Source organism: Syngnathoides biaculeatus, chromosome 6 (assembly GCF_019802595.1).
Source record: "Syngnathoides biaculeatus isolate LvHL_M chromosome 6, ASM1980259v1, whole genome shotgun sequence".
In the NCBI taxonomy this organism is placed as follows: domain Eukaryota; kingdom Metazoa; phylum Chordata; class Actinopteri; order Syngnathiformes; family Syngnathidae; genus Syngnathoides; species Syngnathoides biaculeatus.
Window position 1 is genome coordinate 20,366,757 of NC_084645.1, and position 19,206 is coordinate 20,385,962.

Below are 19,206 nucleotides of genomic sequence, written 5' to 3' on the forward strand. Positions count from 1 at the left end.
AAAGGATCCGACCTCCATTTCCACTCGGCGGGGTCTTGTGAGGCCGGAAGGATTCAAAACATTTCTGGTTGCCTGGAAGTGCCGTAACACGCTTTTGTCACGGCGACACGAGCACAACCGCATCCCTCCGCTGTAGGAAAGTGAATGTGTTCTTTGTGAGGACGACAAAAACGGGCCTTTTGAGTTCCCCTTTTGCCCTCCTGGCTCACTCGCGACAAAAAAGAATGCGGCGAAATGATGATACGTCTCCGTTTGCATGATACAGGAGACGCCTGCCATGGAAATTGCACGCAAAGCAAACAGGCGAATTCTGACCGCATTTCAAATCTTTGCCATCCCATTTAGAGCCCAAGAATATTACCGAGCCACCGTCCATCCATCCACTTTCTTTGCTGCTTATCCTCACGAGGGTCACGGGAGTGCCGGAGCCTATCCCCGCTGTCAACGGGCAGGAGGCGCGGTACACCCTGAACTGGTCGCCGGCCAGTCGCAGGGCACAGGAAGACAGGGTACAGTCGCACTTACAATCACACCTACGGGCAATTTAGAGTGTCCAATTGATGTTGCATGTTTTTGGGATGTGGGAGGAAAACGGAGATCCCGGAGAAAAGCCACGCAGGCACGGGGAGAACATGCAAACTCCACACAAGTGGGTCCGGGATTGAACCTGGGACCTCCGAACTGCGAGGCCAACGCTTTACCAGCTGACCCACTATACCACCTTGCTGGGCCACTTTAGGGCAAAACAGGACATTCAAACACATTGGACCAGTTATGTGATTTTGATTTGTTTTGTTTGATTGACATCTTTTTGTCGAGTCTATAGGCGGTGGCCTCACAGTTCTGAGGTCCCGGCTTCCATCCCGGATCCGCCCGTGTGGAGTTTGCATGTTCTCCCCGTGCTTGCGTGGCTTTTCTCTGGGTGGGCACTCCGATTTCCTCCCACATTCCCAAAAACATGCAACATTAATTGGACGTTAATGAATTTTATTCATTAATTTTACCCCGCCTCTTAGCCGTTGACAGCCGGGATAGGCTCGAGCACTCCCCGCGACCCTTGTGAGGATAAACGGCTGAGAAAATGGATGGCTAGTCTATTACATGTTTAAATGTACTTCAATCCAAACACAAACGCGCGCCAAAAAAAAAATGGAAATGTCTCTCTTCTTTGTCATAAAGCGTTTGCACGTGTTGTTCTTGTCATTTACACTTGACAACAGGATTGAAGTTTAGAATTCATTTTCAGTATAAATTACCCAGATTATGAGTTCATAGCATTGAAAATTTTGAGCGTATCTCACACTTTTTACAAGTTGATAAATATAAATAAATAAATATCTTGATTGATAAATAAGCTCTAATTACGACTTGAGGCATATTCATATTTACCCGTTAACAATGACATAATTTAAGGCAACTCCAAATGTAATTTTTATTTCATGCTAACTCAAAACATTTCAAAACTTAACTGAAATATTTTTGTGTCATTTATTACAAAATAATTTTGGGGTTGATTAGGGTTTACAGTGCACAACGCACCACACACCGCAGCTGAGCCACATTTAAAGGGAATGAGAGAAGCTCCTTTGATTGGCGGCGGTCGGAATCGGCCGTAAACGGCGCAGCTCGGCCACGCGCGGATCTGCGGTGAGCCACGAGATTACCACGCACTCGAGCGCACGGTTGCGCCGCCCGCCGCGTTAGATTTATGCCGTTAATGTCAACATCGGTCTATTCATTCAAACATTTAGTCATTCACAAAGAAACGCTTATCCACAATATATGTACACACACGATGTTCACTTCAATCTAGCCTTTCATAGATTCACTGAAAAAGCTCTTATGTGACTAAGTTGATTTTTGTGGTTTACCTTCTGACAATTGCACATTTGACACATGGTGTCATTTGCGCACACCCACTGCGGCGCTGTTGTGACGACGTCCGTCTTTGTTTACGAGTTGCTTTCGTTCATTTCAGGTGTTGTCACTTCCCAGGGATTGCATCACAGTCATCTGACACCCATTTGAATGGCTGGATGTGGTCACGCAGAAAACGCGACCGCAGGGCGGCGCCGCGATTGGCCGACATCAGCACATCCTTTCATCCGGGAAAAAAACAGGCCTTCGCTATTCATTCTGGGTTTTGCTTGACTTTACTTTTGAACAGTGGGGGGAAGTAACAATGTACAAACTTTTTTTTTCCCCTCACAGTACCGATTACATTTTTCAGGTATTTGTGCTTTGCTCGAGTTTCTTCTTTGCTCATTACTTTTTTTTTTTTTTTTTTACTTCCAGTTAATGGACTGCAGCTGTGATCTCGATAAATGAAGGTCTCGGGTTCTAATAAGAAGAGGGACAGTAGCGACTTGTAAGTCAATTAACAAGTTTTCAAAAAAGTAAATAGGTGAAAGTTTTTTTTTTCTACAAAAAACTTTGATTCTCTTGAGTATCTACAATTGTTCCCTTGAATACACAAGAATTGATTGATTGGTCACAGCTTCTCCATCTATTTGGTTGTTCTTTCTCAGCCGTGGTGGTTTCCTCAAAATCATATTAGAGGTTAAAGTTGAGGCCAGAGTGGTCAGATTTTTTTTTTTTTGTGCAGATCATTTTTCTCATGTTCGATACTGTGAGCTCTCACTGAAAGTTTTGACAACTCTTCAAAATTGATATAGTTTTAAAATTGCCAAGTGGGTAATATCAGCATCACTTTTACCAGTATTTTTTTGACACAAGTATCCGTATTGCTGGAGTCGAGAGTGTGAGTTATTTTACCCGTCATATTTTCACCTGTAAGACGTCCACGAGGATGTCTTCTCTGATTTCCTCCGCACTGAAAGCATGTCCATCCGTCTGTCTGTCGTGAGATGACATGCAAAGGCGCTAGTGAGCATTTGCAGCTCACGACAAAGGCCAACCATGCAAATGTGGCACCGGCGTCTTCACCCAACATTCCGGCTAAATTTGCTTAAACTATGGCGTGATTGTCATGAGTTCCTGAGTCATGTTTAGCAACTTGCTCGTAAAATCCTGCTTGGGTGAGCTTAAAAACAAAACATTCTTACTGTATTCTGAACAAATTTGTGATTGAAACATTAAAATTGGATTTTATTATATTGTACAAAACAATTTGTCAGCAGGGGGGTTCATTCTCTGTGAGTGCCCCTCCAGACGTCACACATGCCAATTTCCCCAATGCCCATGAGCATAACAAGGACATGAGTGTCAGAAAAAACTGATGGATGGATTGTAGCAACTACAACACACACACACACACACACAAAAGTTTCATAATGTATCATAATGGCCGCATGAGTGTGATTGAGTACATCCCTATATTTCTACAAACTACAATCACAATAAGCATGAATGAAATTTTGACAGTGCCACTTTAATACAAGCATTTTTATCTCAGCAAATGTAAAAAGGATTTTGCAAAATTCTTGTATGAGGTCTTACTTGACAGTGCAGATGTCCAAAAAGGAATTTCTAATTAGACAAAATTAAAAAAAAAAAACATGTAGGAATACAGATTTGTGTGTTTTGACATCATGTTCCCCTTCCCCTGCAATTATTTAAAGATTAAATGAAATCACAGCAGTTTCAACCAAATCTTGAACTTCACTACGCACGCATTTATTTTTTTTAAACGGAGCTTGGCGCATGCGCAAAACACCTCGAGTCGAGCCCAAACCCGGAAAAGAAGAATTTCCTCAGCAAATGAGGCAGACTTCCATTTTATATTCCATTTTTTTTTTTTTTAGAGGGACAAAACAGTCGTTCCGAATTCGATTCGTCAAGTAAACAATAAAACGTTTTTTTTTTTTACGTGTTTTCGCTGCGAAGTCAGCGGTCGGAAGAGGGGGGCGGGCTTCAACCCGCAACTGGAAACCCACCCTAACTCCTCCGCCCCATTATTGCTGGATGCTAGCTCGGTGGTAGCCGTTGCATGTCGTATTGCGCTCCCAATCCAAAGTTGTTTCGTCCGGTGTTACCCCAAAAAAAATATCCTACGCGGGGGGATATCCGACTGCGAAAAAATATTTTTTTTTTAAAAAAGAGAAAATGGGATGTACTCTGAGCACGGACGACAAGGCGGCGCAGGAGCGGAGCAAGATGATCGACCGGAATCTCCGGGACGACGGAGAGAAAGCTGCCCGGGAGGTGAAGCTGTTGCTGCTCGGTGAGAGAAAGATGGATGGATGGATGGATGGATGGGTGGGTGGGGGAGTCTCGGTACCGTCCCCAAGCCCCGCACGACAACACAACACACTTTCGGCCGTGTTCATCACACCAAATCACGCCACGTCTAAACGCCGCATCCACGCTTCGCTCGAACTTTTGGTGTCACAACAAGTGGAGACATTTTGTGGTCAATGCTGGGGCTTCGTCGCGCAGATAGCTCGAAAAGTTCGACTGTTGTGTCCCCCCTCAACTAACTCCCGTGTAACAGTCGGGAAAATGCTCCAACTTGATCTGCCTATGAGGATTATCGCCACTTTAGCCAGCTGCTGCCGCCCAACGCGTTAAGTCGCTAAGCTAATTTAGCAATTAGCTTCTTAACGTTAGCCACTCTACTAGCGTCGCTAGCACCGGATTTAGTTAGCGAACTGAGATTTTTTTTTTGTTTGTTTTGTTTTTTGTTTCATCGGGGAGGGCACAAAACCTTCCCAGCCCTCCTATTATTTTCAACTCCGGCGATTTAAACGCGTTATTAATTACCCTGGCATAACCACGGTCTCCAATCAATTGTAATCAGTTGACTTTAGCAATATTCCTGTTTGGTCGCAGACTCGTACGGAAATAAACCTTATCACACTTGTGGTGGCCTTTTGCTCAAATCGCGGAACTTTTTGGTGGTAAATTCCCCTTTATTACTGTTACATATCTGTTAGTTCTCACGTCTGAGTAATTCCATCGCCCGTAGGGAGCTGACGAGGTGAATGGGTTTCCAGAGTCAATTTGCCGCTGTGTTTGGTGTCCGTGGGAAATTCAGGACAAAATATGAATGGCTTCAGGGGAAATTTAGAAAATGTGATTTGAAGATGGGGATGCAGGCCCGCCTCACACACTTGAGGTGCTTTTGCTATTCTCGGTACTCCGGCTTGCTCCCACATTCCCCAAAACATTCATATTTGGAACGTTGAAGGCGCGAGTGATTTCCGTAGGTGTGAATGGGAAAATGAACACTCGTTTGTCTTGGTGTGCCCTGCGATTGACCGTCGACCAATCGAGGGTGTACCGACGTCGGATGGAGTCAGGCAACACGACGGCCGCAGACCGTGTGAGGGACGGACAGATGGATGGTGGATGGATTTAAAGACGTTTGCCGTGCAGCCATTATTTAAAACAACCCAACCACATGTATATCCAGCAGCCATGTGTACTGACAGTATTTGTAGACATTTATTTATCCATCCATCCAGATTAGGGTCTTTAGACCAGGTTCTCATTTGCAATCCCAAAATGGATGCTGGGAGCAAAATAAAATCCAGTTCAATTAAAGACATGGGCAACAAATCATACAACGTGATTAACTTTATACATAAAACTCTCAAAATGTTAATAAACTGTGGCTGCTTTCACCCAACGCTTAACAATTATGACATGTCTCCTTTGACCAGTATGATGGCGCCGGGATCTTTGACGTTATCCCGACCATCAAGTCCTATTTGAGTTACTATGTAGGTAAACTGGTTTGAAATGTTTGTTTATCTTTGTGTGTTGTTTGTCTCCAAAAGTATGTTGCGGTTTCACTTAATCACATTTGGGCTCATGCACATCCCACACGTTGCGCTAACAAGGAACAGTGTTACGATGACAATTGTAAGACAGCCGGTATCAAACTCGGGGTCCATGTATAAAGTGACGTGGATTTTTTTTATTTTTTTTTTGTCATTGCTAATCCAAATTAGTTGTCTCCCACCCTTTATTTTTATTTTATTTTTTTGTGGTGTAAATTTGAGCTTTTTGACCCAGCAAAGTCATTCTCAAGTCTCTTATCTCCTTAAAATTGTTTGTTCCAGAGTCTTAGAAATTTTAACACCAAATTGACTCACTGGTACTTGATTAATAACTTGCCAATATGAATTCATCCAGTGCATGAATTGCACAAAATTCTGCTTTACATGTAGTGATGCAACGTTTTCGTCATTAAACGTTGCTGTAAAATTCAAAGATTGAAGTAATTGTCAATTGGGATGTCGCGGTCTTGATTGACTGATTTTTCATTTTTATTTTCCCCTGGTCCTGGGCACCGCTTGATTATCAGCCGATACCGACCGAGTCCAATCCGATGCCTCTGCAAAAAGTTTGCATGTGCATTTCCGCCTCCCCTGACTGCCAGGGCTCGTACGCAAAAGCCCGTGTAACGATCTCCTTTCTCTGCATGCAAGCTTTCTGGGTAAAAGTTGTCGTTTATTGTGAATTTGACGTTCAGTTTTTGTCGCTGCTTCGGGTTGGTTCCCTTTCGCTTGCTTTCTGTGAGCATGTGAAGTTCCGGGAACCAGCATCACGTAACACGACAGCCGATAGCAAAATACTCCTTTCACTGGTATTTGCACCTAGAAGTGATATTTTACAACATGACTCTTTTCTTTTTTCTTTTTTTTTTTTTTTTTTAAAGATGAAAATGACATTTTTGGCCCAGATTTTTCAATCACTTTACTTAATGAGGGCACAGACTTTGCCAATCCTCCAAATAAAGGACATACAGAAGAGTAGAAATGCCAAATCAAATGAATGGAATATTACGAGATTTTTCTATAAATATATACATGGTATGAGTAATATGTAGACTTCAAAAGTTAAGTAATGAATATGTTATGCGGATTCCAATTACGGTACATTATTAGCAGCATGTTTACAATTGAATGTCAGCAGTGGATTCAAAATAAAATATATTTTAAACATCTCAGGAAGATACAGTGCAACCACTGTAATCCATAAAATTGTCATTTAGAACCGAGCATTATTTTTCTTTATTTTTATTTTATTTTGTCTTTATTATTTAATGCAGCTCTAATAATAATTCTTATTCATCCAGCTCATTGAATCCATATCAGCAGTGTTGTTTTTGGTCGTTTCAGAAGCCGTTTTGCCTCCCACCCGAGCGGGCTTCATCAATTTATGCAAAAAACAAAGAAAAAAAAAAACAAAGAAAAGACGAGCCGTCTTCAAATCCAAGCGGCTCAGTCCAGTTGTGATCGCGACGCTCTCAGAGTGTATTTGATGCGTGTCATATGATTGCTCCGGTCAACCTAACGTGACGCTTCATGATTTTTATCCACAATGTTTTGTTGCTCGATGCAGGCGGCCAACGCCTACCGTCTCGATCAGAAACGAATGTATACGACGTTGCGTAGCAACCCGTGCCGTAAGACTGACAGCGATGCGAATGTGCGGCAGTTGGGCTGCCGACAGAAAGCCGGCACACGCCCGCGACTGCGCGCTCGCTCGGGTCTTAAATTGACCACGTTTGTGTCCTGTAGGCCAACGCGCACCTCGATTTCCCCCGCGCTTGTACGTGTGTGTGTGGGTGGGCGAAGCGACATCGATTATGATGTTCTTTTGCCTGTTTTTTTAGGTAGTGTTCGGACACGTTGCGTACAATGCATCTCCAGTCTCTCCGAGAAGCCTTGACGGTAACAAACGGCTGACAAATTGCTACTCTTTGTGTTATTCAGAAAGAATGACGTAGCAGAAAACAAACATCATGTTCCTCCTCATTTATTGGACATGGATTATTAAAATTTGTAAAGGTTTTTAATAATCACTTATTCAATTAATTATTTAAAGGCCTTGTTTAACCAAAAATTGGATTTTCAGCCTCTATAGTTAAATAATGAAAAAGGACATTTGCAAAAGTCTTTTTTTTTTTTTTTTTAATTCTTTGGAAACCAAATCAGTCTTTGTCGATTTTCTGACATTACGAACCAAACCAGTAATTGAATAATAATTCTGTTCATCTCCACTGTCAATTTGAAATAATTTCCTTTTTTTAATAAAGGATGGAAATGAGGAAAAAAAAAACCCAAGATAATCAGATTAATAAATTTTAAAATACTCGTCAGTCGTGGCCCTCTTTCTGTCCTCGTATGTAGCATATTCGTCAACAATTGATGGATTTAGACCACGTCATGCATTCTGGACATATTTTCAAACTGCGCGTTAATGGCTCCACTTACATTGTCAGCCCATACGTATTAGATTTGTCTTTACATTTGGAAGAAGTCCATTTCCAATCCCTTTCCTCTTTCCTTTGATACGATGCATATCGCTGTTTTGCCACTTAAGTAAAAAAAAAGATCTCTCTCTCTCTCTCTCTCTCTCTCTCTCTCTCCTCTCTCTCTCTCTCTCTCTTTCTCTCTCTCTCTCTCTCTATATATATATATATTGTCGCTTAAACCATTAGTTTTACTTTACTTTACATTACAGCATTTGGAGACGATTAGCGACTGTTAAAAAAAACAATCATCAATTCGATCCCCAAAATGAGCAGCAATGACTATCCATATCTTTGGTCGCATAAAAGGGCTGCACATATTTAGCCATAAATGCTCTCATTGTCTGGGTTATTTATCTGAATTGCCGGGGTGGCTTTTTAAAGCATTCTCGACAAACGTTTGTCGTTTCACAGGCGTTCCCTTTTCAAATTGACCCCTCCGTACAGGGCACTTAACCACGCCTCCCGAAGTGACGTCACGCCGCGTGCGCTGACGTAAGACAAACAATTCGTAAAAAATGGCAAATACAATACAATACATTCTTAACTGAGACAGACGCCATGCTTCTGATTTCGTTCAATCGTTCACACGTAGCAATGTTATGCTAGCGGAGAACGTCTCATTCATTTATACGAGACGTGCATTGAAAATCAAATATAGGGCATATCTTCGTGCAAACGCAGTCTGGTTAAGCTTCGGCCGCGAGCCGGCAAGAAAGCGACACGTTTGTGTAGTCCGATCATCGCTAAATATCGCTCAACAAAGAATAAGTGTGGCAATCGTTCACACGTAGCAATGTTATGCTAGCGAAGAACGTCTCATTCATTTATACGAGACGTGTATTGAAAATCAAATATAGGGCATATCTTTGTGCACACAGTCTGGTTAAGCTTCGGCCGGGAGCCGGCAAGAATAAATATCTCTCACTAAATATCTCTCAACGAAGAATAAGTGTGTCAATCGTTCACACGCAGCAGTGTTATGCTAGCGAAGAACTTCAAATTCATTTATACGAGACGTGTATTGAAAATCAAATATAGGGCATACCTTGGTGCAATCATATGTGTTCCGGTTGATATTAGATGGATTGAGTTGACGATGCGGTCTTCCACAAAGTTTGATCCATCGAAGGCATTTTTCGTACCGGGTCTTCGCTTTTGGAAAGGGTACGAATCGAAGTCCCACCGACTCGGCTTTCAGGATACCCGTCGTCACTATTACAAAGACCGTGACTACACCTCTTGACCATATTTTTTGTTAAATAACCCAAATACGCGATAAAACGCCAACAGAAGCTATACAGGACCATGCAATGTTGTCAGAGAAAATGGCGGCAGCAAAAAGGGGCGTGGTTTATGCAGATCTCTGGCCTGTGATTGGTCAGTGACGCGGATTGCGCAATATCCACGGAGGGGTCAATTGCTCGACCGTAACATTGTTCCGTATCACGATGCTCACGCCGGCCATGCCGGGTCGTATTCCTTGCGTTTCCTTTCAAGTACGAGACTTTTCAAGCAACATTTGCAGAATGCCCGTCGTCGTCGTATTTAATTGTGAAACCTGAAATTAAATGACGCAGGCGATGTGAATGAAGGCAGCGACGCTTCTTATTGTCATCTCTCCGCTCCACAAGTGCTGGACGTGTTGTTGATTTTACGCCCAAAGTCAGCCGGGATTGGCCCCCCCCCCGGCTCCCTGCGACCCCAATGAGGGTAAGAGGTATAAGAAGATTGGATGGATGGATGGATGGATGGGAACATTTTTGCAGGCGTACGTCTGTCTGTTCACCGTGTGTGGCGCCCAACTAGCGAACGGGTCTCCTCACCTGGGACCCCGGGAGTCCCCACCGAGGGAAGGTAATTAAAATGTTGTCTTCTCAGCAGTAAACGCGTGCGGATCTCACCGGGAGTTGTCGATCCCTGTAGTTGTTGTTCCTCGCCGGATGGAACTGGCAGGCATGCGCTTCAAAAACTTGCATTTTTGTCTCTGTGGCATCTAAAGTTCAAAACGAGACCCCGCACGCGACAAAGGGGGAAAAATTGTCACATGCGCTCCGTGCTCTTAAAGTGTGGCGTACTTTTAGGGGACCAGTGGAGCACACCCAACGCATAACTGACAATCCGCAGTCTGCCAGAGTAGCAAGACTGCGTTTAACGTTAACGATTGATAGCTTGGCATGCGCTGCGGCACCCCTGCGACCCTTGTGAGGATGAGCAGCTCAGAAAATGGATGGATTGTCGGCCTTGACGTTTTCCAAAACGATTGGAAAGAAAAGTCACACTGTCGGGTCTCCGCTCAGGATCATCTTTCTGAAGTTTTCTCACAATCTGGCCTTCGCTTGCTTAATTTGACGGAAAGGGGTAAAAAAGTCCGAAAGCGCCATCTCAGCCTGATCATGTTCCTCACTTTACATGCAAGTCCGGCTCGTATTAAATTTTAACCCCAGGGACGCCTGAGCCGCGTGTAATCTCATTGACGCCGGGACGGACTTGATTAATCCAATTGCGCCGAGGACGGGCTCAACTGCCGACTGTTTTGCGGCTTCGACAAGATCCTGTCAGCGTGTGGCCCGACAAACGGCAGATTGAGAGGAACCGAGCTCCGTTTGCACGTTTGGCGTATGATGTGAGTGCGTTACCATTATAGCGCAGCGGGATAGAAAATGGAAAATAGGACGGCCATCTGAAGGCTCGCATTTAAAGATCCGACATGTTCTCTGAGGTGCCATCTGGGTAGTCCCACCCCCAGATAAAAAAATAAAATAAAATTGCCCACCAACCAAAAGAATTTCTCGCCCCACCAAATGTCAATTTGCCGTGTCTTTTTTCTGCCGTGATGTCATCGCCGTGTTTGTCTCTTTTTCAGGTGCTGGCGAGTCTGGGAAGAGTACGATTGTTAAACAGATGAAGTAAGTCAAAAACGCAACAAAACTTTGCAAAATGGACCATGATAGAATCATTTCAAAACTGTCTTACAAGCATTGTGTTTTTTTTTTCCTATTCAAAATTTTGACCCTGAGAAACAGATCATGATGTTTGGTTTATTTCAAAACTTGTTTAACGCTTAAAAAGAAGTCACCACAACTGATCTGTGTGGACGTCCTTTTGCTGGCGTCAAAACGCCAAATTGTTTTTTGGGGCGTGCGAAAGCTAATCACTTGCATCAACTTCTAATCGTCAACATAAATAATGAACTTAAAAAAAATCACTTTTTTTTTATTAGTCCCCCCCCCCTCCCTTTTTTCATTATCTTTGACGTTTAATTTCACAATCGATCCCCCATCATCGATTAACCAGCGGTTTGGTTTCACAGTCGTTCACGAGTGCAACTAACTAGAATGTGGCCGGCGGGGAAAGAAAATATGAATTTGGCACAGTGGCCTGTTAGAGCGGGGTCGGCACAACTAAGGTCCGCGCGCTAAGCCTCTCGTCATGTGGCAGGATCATCCACGAAGCGGGCTACTCAGAGGAGGAATGTAAGCAGTACAAGGCGGTCGTCTACAGCAACACCATCCAGTCCATCATTGCCATCATCAGAGCCATGGGACGCCTCAAGATCGACTTTGCCGACTCGGCCAGAGCGGTGAGTGTCGCACAAAGTTACCCTTCGATAAAATGAACTCATGTATACGGTGTGGCCCGTTTATATCAGGGGATACATTCCCCATCCACGCACAATCTTTTTGAGTCTCCTCTATTTGGCTATTTGGACCTCCGTCTCGCGACCGGCGGTCATTAGCCGACTCTTTCTGGCTCCGTTTCTATTTCTAAACTTGCCATTTAGCCCACGAGGAGCATCGCCTGTAGGTATGAGCACATAATGCTGCGTTAAGAAATCAAAGAGGGCGCGCGAGTCCTCGCTCTCATTTCCAAAACAAATTTCCTCACTGGACAAGTAGGGGGGATTAATTTGTTCAGCGCCCTCCTAAAAACCCGACGAGCTCCAGGCCATGTTTTAATTACACGTGTCATACCAGCAGGGATGGGAATCAAGAACTTCTCAGTAATTTGACTCACGATTCTGCTCAATGATCCGCTTATCCTCACAAGGGTCACGGGCGGGGTGCAGCCAATTCCAGCTGTTGTCGGGCAGGAGCTGCGTTACACCCCGAAACGGTCGCCAGCCAATCGCAGGGCACGCGGAGACAGATAAACAGTCAGATAAACTCGGAATCACACCATGTCCAATTAGTGTGGGAGGAAACCGGAGTGCCTCGCAGAACAAACAAACTCCACACAGGCGGGGCCAGGATTTGAACCCCGGTCCTCAGAACTGTGAGACCAATGCTCTAGCGCGGCACCACCGTGCCGCGCGCCACTACTTAACTGTAGTTAAGTAGGCCGCTTAAAGGTCCTCGTGCTGCGTTGTGAGAGCGCGAGAGAGACAGAAGAGCGAGGAGGAGAAGGCCTCGGCGGGGGGTTGGCGCACTCCCCCTCGACCCTCCCGAATGACTCTGCAGGTGGACATTTCTAAGAAAGTGGATTTCTATCATTGTGCGGGAGGTATCTTGCAGAATCGGCTCAAATCTCTTTTTATTTGCTGGACAATTCCTTGTTTTGCCTTTGAATTGGTTTTATATCAAGATGAGTACCAAAGGAGCTCTCTAAAGAGTCCCAAATGTTAGGAGGCGAAGTTAAAGGAAGAGTCGGTGTCCCGGGAGGAATGATCGAAATGAGCTCTGCTTTTGACCGCTCTCAGTCTCCTAGTTTAAAGTTGTCGTATCAGTTGTCCTCAAAATCCCAAATATTTCATTTTGTCTGGTCCGGTAGGGTAGACGTCAAAAACTTCCCAAGTCACTCTGATGTTCTGATAGGTCCACAAAAACAATAAGATTTTTCCTTTTGGTGGATTATGACAAATATAATCTTGGGTATCCAGAATTTTCAGTCCAAAGTTGAAGAAGAGTTGAAGGGAGAAAAATTTTTGGTACAGTTTTTTTTTTTTTTTTTTGCAAGAATCACGAAAGTTGCCACAATATTTTCCTTCGCGGGCCACATAAAAATCATGCGGTGGGCCGGACGTGGACCCCGGGCCTAGAGTTTGACACCTGTGGGTGTAGACCATTAATTATGGCCATTGGAAGTGTGTCCTAATTAATGAGCAAAATAATTTGTGTCTGTAGCCATTCGCGGCCTTTGGCCTGCGAAGTATGCAAGTGAGGCTGAGACTATTTTGACTCTTTTAACGTCCCCGTTGTGACGCGTGACGACCGGCAAGATTTTCCACCCTTTTGACTTTTTGGTGTTTATATGAAACGCGACGCCGGCTTGGCTCTCGGCCTCTCCGTAGCGACCTAAATGGGACTTTTGTTGACTCAGGACGACGCGCGGCAGCTGTTCGTGTTGGCCGGCTCGGCCGAGGAGGGCTTCATGACCGGCGAGCTGGCCGGGGTCATCCAGCGGCTGTGGAAGGACGGAGGAGTGCAGGCGTGCTTCGGCCGCTCCCGAGAGTACCAGCTCAACGACTCGGCGGCGTAGTGAGTAGTCCTGTCGCCATCCTCCAGAGGGAGGGTGTGACTCTTTTCAATTCGTTCACTCTTCCGCTTCTCTTCTGTCTCCCGTCCTCGTCCCCCCCCCCCAAAAAAAAAAAAAAGCTATCTGAATGACCTGGACAGGATATCACACGGGGCTTACGTGCCCACCCAGCAAGATGTGCTGAGGACCCGAGTGAAGACCACTGGCATCGTGGAGACGCACTTCACCTTCAAGGATCTGCATTTCAAGTCAGTTTGCCCTTTTCAGGTCTTCTCCTCCATTTAACGCGGTTCAACACATCAAGGAGACGTATCGTGCGGTCCCCCCCCGCGTTCTAGTCCCACCCACAATATCAAATGCGGGTGGGGGGAGCCAAACATTTTTATCCCTCCCACACACTTTAAACGTTTATAAACATATTAAAATAACCACATTGTAATTGAACACTTGTGAATATGTGAGAATGTGGATGTGAGCTGTGGCGCACAGCAGCAGATTATGCCCATTGTTTGCCTTTTACTATTCTTGCAGCAGTCAAAACTGCATTACAGTTGGTGAGCGTATGGCAGAAATTTCAATAGTGCAGGAGAACACGATGTATTGGTCACGGATTGAATTCAACTTGGAAGTCGAGGTACGGCTGTTCGTTTATTGAAACGCCCGGCCGGGTCTGATGCCTTCAGAATGTTTGACGTGGGTGGCCAGAGGTCGGAGAGGAAGAAGTGGATCCACTGCTTCGAGGGCGTCACAGCCATCATCTTCTGCGTGGCCCTCAGCGACTACGACCTCGTGCTGGCCGAGGACGAGGAGATGGTGAGAGCGCCGCAATTTCCAGATGACCTTCCAATTTGACCGTCTGTCAATTTTGAATGCACATTGTTGAATGCTTCTTGTCGTCATCAACATTTGAGGTTCATTTTTGTGATGACCGCTGCGCGTCGGTGCTCTTTGGCAGAACCGAATGCACGAGAGCATGAAGCTGTTTGACTCCATCTGCAACAACAAGTGGTTCACGGACACCTCCATCATCCTCTTCCTCAACAAGAAGGACCTGTTTGAGGAGAAGATCAAAAAGAGCCCCCTCACGATCTGCTACCCAGAATACGCAGGTGAATAAAATAATATTTGAGCAATCCTGTGCGAGGTACGCTCCGATCAGTACCGTAGCGTATGTTCCGGACGACAGCGTGCACTGGCTCATAAGCCGTGACCGTGTGTGTGTGTGTGTGTGTCCCCCCACGTAACTGGTACGTTGCGAAATTATTAGATATTCACACACAGACTTTGTGTTTATTTACACAGCTTGTTGACTGCAACGTGGCTGTGAAATGGCTCAAACAGAAAAGTCTGTTTTTATCCGCCGGTTCACTAAGACGTCGTCCTCGGTATTGGCGTCGAATAGCCTCGGAAAGTCTCCGTCTTACTCCATTTCGTTCTCTCCGTCGCTCTCAATGTCATTTTCGTCTCGAGTTAACGCTGAAGTTGTGCTGCTCTTCTCGCGTAGCCGTCCGGCCTTTCTAAATCTGCTGCCGATTGTTGATTCTTCCACACTGTTCCACACTTTGAAGAATGGGAAGACCTTCAGATGCGACCAATTTTTGTGAAAGATTTTTTTAAATTCATTGAATTAAAAAAAAAAAAAAAAAGAAGTTATATATCTAACCCTGACCCTTGTGCTGCGGCCTGCTTTGAGGGCACGGAAACTAGTCGCCGTCTTCTTCTACACACGCTAGCCAGCTTTGTCGTCTTCTACGTGCAGTTGAGGTTGATGATTCTTCTTTTTTTTTTTTACACACACTGAAGGTAAAGTCGTCTTCTCCACATTGGAGGCGTCGGCGCGTGCCCAAACCCGAATCCGAACCCGAGCGCATTATCGGGAACGGCCACGTTTTAACAGCTTCATTCCAACAAGTTTTTGTTTTAAAGTCGTATTCGCTAGTGACAAAAAATATATCTATTTTAGCCGTATTTTTAAGCCATCCATCTTCTACCGCTTTTCCGACTTGGGTCGCAGGGGAAGTAGCTTCAGCAGGGATAGCCGGACTTCCCTTTCCCCAGCCACTTCTTCCAGGCCTTCCGGAGGCGTTCCCGAGACAGCCGAGAAGACGTAGTCTCTCCGGCGTGTCCTGGGTCGTCCCCGGTGTCTCTTTCCGGTGGGACGCGCCCCGGAACACCTCACCGGGGAGGCCCCAGCAGCCGCCTCATCTGGATCCTCTCAATGCGGAGGAGCAACGGCTCGACACTGACCGAGCTTCTCGCCCGTTCTCTAAGGGAGAGGCCGGACACCCTGCGGAGGAAACTCATTTCAGAACGTAGATCGACTGGCCGTTGGTAGCTGCCCCAAAAACGTGGAAATGTGGACTGGAACCAGTCCGCGTATAGGAATACGAGATAACGAAATCGTATTTCTGCTCGAGATTTTGATACTGCAGCGGTCAAAAATGAATCCGCATCCGACGTTGTCGCCGCCCGCAGGCTCCAACACCTACGAGGAAGCGGCGGCCTACATCCAGTGTCAGTTTGAAGACCTGAACAAGAGGAAGGACACCAAGGAGATCTACACCCACTTCACCTGCGCCACCGACACCAAGAATGTCCAGTTCGTGTTTGACGCCGTCACCGACGTCATCATCAAAAACAACCTGAAGGACTGCGGCCTTTTCTGAAGGTGAACGTGTGCCGTTCGTGTCGCGCGTTAACGAGGGGGGCCGCGCTGAAAAAAAGTCAGCCAAGTCGGTGGGAAAAAGTATCAAATCATATTTTACAGCAAATAAAATGCACAGAAAGGGGGGAAAAAATAAAAGAGGACTTTTTTGTCGTCTTAAAAACATACGACAATTTCTCAAATATACACAATTTTATTCTCTTATTACTATAATCTGAAAATGTATAGTCTTTAAAATAGGTGGGTTTTTTTTTTTATTCAGAACTATTGTCCAAAAAAAGTAAAATAAGAATTTTTAATTCAGATATAAAACTTATCCCCCCCCCCCAAAAAAAAAAAATTACTTTGTCCTTGTCATATGAAATTCTCATCTTTTATATTCATCTTGCAACTCTGCTCCTTTTTCTCTTGAAAGAATAACGGCTTTTTGTTCCAGTAATAACTGAATATAAAAAAATTGTATATGATTTAATAATAGAGCATTCTAAAGATTCTGACTTTCGAATTTTGACACCTTCAAATGATGTTTAATGTGAAATGTGCTTTTTTCGGCGTGTCCCTCGTCCTCGTCGGCACCGCCTAACTCGGCGCGCGCGCTCATGTTGTCGTTATTGTGTGCAGGCGGCCCGGCCCGGCCCGGCCCAGGCGGTCCCTCCCGCCCGGTGACTTTATTCAACGAGCGTCTGGTCTTCACAGGCCCCCGGTGACAAATGTCACTTTTATCATCTTATTAACTTATGTTCATCTCTCAAAGGTTTTAATGGCGGCGTGTAGACGAGAAACATTTTGTGTAAAATATTTGTACAACTGTCAGTGGCAGTGTTTTTGTTTTTTTTTTTTTTTCAGCCTTTTTCAAAAATGTGCTCCTTTTCGCTTAGTGTGTGTGTGTGTGTGTGTGTGTGTATGTATACATATTTATACATATATATATATATACATACATATACACACATTCGATCTCCTGACTTTGTTTTGCTCACTTCTGAAAGAACGTGTTGATGTTGACTTTCAGCATGTCTTAGTTTCCTCGGCTGTTAGTTCGTTTCACGTGTTCGCCGTTGTCGCCACCCGAATTGTTTTCCGTTTGTTTTGTTACTTTTATTGTTTGTTTGTTTTTTTTTCCCCTCCTTGGACACACCAAGTACGACCAACTCGCTCCACAGGCCAAATCCCCCCCCCCCCCCTTTCTGAGATACTGTGAGAGCCATTCGAACCTTTTCAGCCGGTTTGCATGTGCGCTCGAGACCAAAAGCCTGTGAATGTGTTTTTCTTTGCGTGTGCGAGTGAGAAAGAGAGAAAATGCACAATATCAAAACAAAGGGACTTAATTCGTCTTGGTGTCACCCTCCTCTTTCAAAGTTGTATTTTTCTAAGCCACCAAAAAAGAAGCTAACCACGACGAGCAACATTCCCAGTGAAGGAAGGAAGGAAGCTTTGTAAGGAAGGATGTCGTCGTCGTCGGGCGCAACAAGCAGAAGCGCCCTGACGACGACGTGCGGCGTACACGGACCAGATATCGGCGACGGTTTCGCGTTACATATCCCCCGACCTCCCCCCGATCCCGACCCCGACCCCGCGGTTGTAGATTTGCCATCGGATGGGGACTCATCTGTGGACTAACCTCCCATGATTTTTTTGGGCTAATAAAAGAGCTGCTGTGTTGAAACCATGGCAACTTATGCAACAGAGCGCCGAGTTATTTTTGTGGTCAACAAAACATTGAGCTGTTGAGTAATATTTACAAGGGAGAACTGGAAAAAAGTCAAATCAGGTGACTCGTGCCGCATTCAGGACTGCTGGGAAGTCAGAAATGTCCCACTTTTAAAACGTTTCCCAAGTGTACTACAGAATGGTCTCGTCTTCATGGGGGGGGGGGGGGTCTGCAAGACTGAGCCAACAAGTTGTTTTTAACAAGATCAAATTCATGTACTGTATGTCAAACTCTCAGAATAGAAAATGTATTTGTAGCTTTTAAAAAGAGAACCCGAGTTTTTGGGGACAAGCGGATGGAAAAAATGCAGAAAAACATTTTACTGATGGCCACCCCAAAAAAAAAAAAAAAAAAAATTGCAAATGCTTCCGACATTCGAAAAGGTGCTAATTAAAAATCAACGTTGTACTTTTCAAATGTTACATTTTAATGGTTGCCTCATCGTTTTTAAACAGGTGCAAACTTTTTTCACTGTAAAGAATTTTGAGCGCAAGCAAAATAAGTTGGCAACCCGTCTTTAGAATTCGGACAAATTTCCGTATTTTCCGCACTATAAGACGCCCCTTCAACGAATGGCCTATTTTCAAACTTTTTCCACAAATAAGCCGCATAGAAAAGACCCTGCAGCAGAGGCTGTGGTCGTGTTATGCGTCCGTTAGATGGCGCTGCACTCAAGGCTCGATACTGTTCCATCTATAAGGCGCACCGTCTGCTTTTGAGACAATTAAAGGCTTTGAGGTGGGGCTTATAGTGTGGAAAATATGGATTTAAGTTCTGCACTCCACATCTTCATTAAGAAAGCAGAAAAAAAGTTAGCAAGTACTGCAAATATATTTGTGAAATGGTTAAGGGAGTTTTGTGGACGGTTTGGGGGGCTCTGCTCAGGATTCTGCACAAGTCTCCAAGAACACCTCAAGAAGTCACCCAAAATTTAAGTGCATATTGCGCCCCTGGTTGTCGTGGTAACGGGCACAATTTATCCCCCCTGAAAAATGAAATTCCGTTTTGACTGAAGAGTGCTTAAGCTCTTTTCTTAAGACACGTAGCAATGCTTTGAAATTGCTTGGGCGAATGTATTCTGTCTCGATCCGGCGTCCTGAGGAACTCCATTTCGTCATCCGAGTTCAATTA

General features: G+C 44.8%; 1 protein-coding gene across 1 annotated transcript; it reads left to right on the forward strand.

Moving 5' to 3' along the window:
* The first annotated feature begins 3,697 nt into the window (after positions 1-3,697).
* LOC133502001 (guanine nucleotide-binding protein G(i) subunit alpha-1) lies at positions 3,698-18,052 on the forward strand. The gene is made up of 9 exons (XM_061822242.1): positions 3,698-4,183; positions 11,091-11,133; positions 11,666-11,807; positions 13,544-13,701; positions 13,819-13,947; positions 14,383-14,512; positions 14,655-14,808; positions 16,175-16,367; positions 16,986-18,052. Exons 1-8 carry the CDS (start codon positions 4,066-4,068, stop codon positions 16,363-16,365), a joined length of 1,065 nt encoding a protein of 354 aa, XP_061678226.1. The 5' UTR covers positions 3,698-4,065; the 3' UTR covers positions 16,366-16,367; positions 16,986-18,052.
* The last annotated feature ends 1,154 nt before the right edge of the window (positions 18,053-19,206 follow it).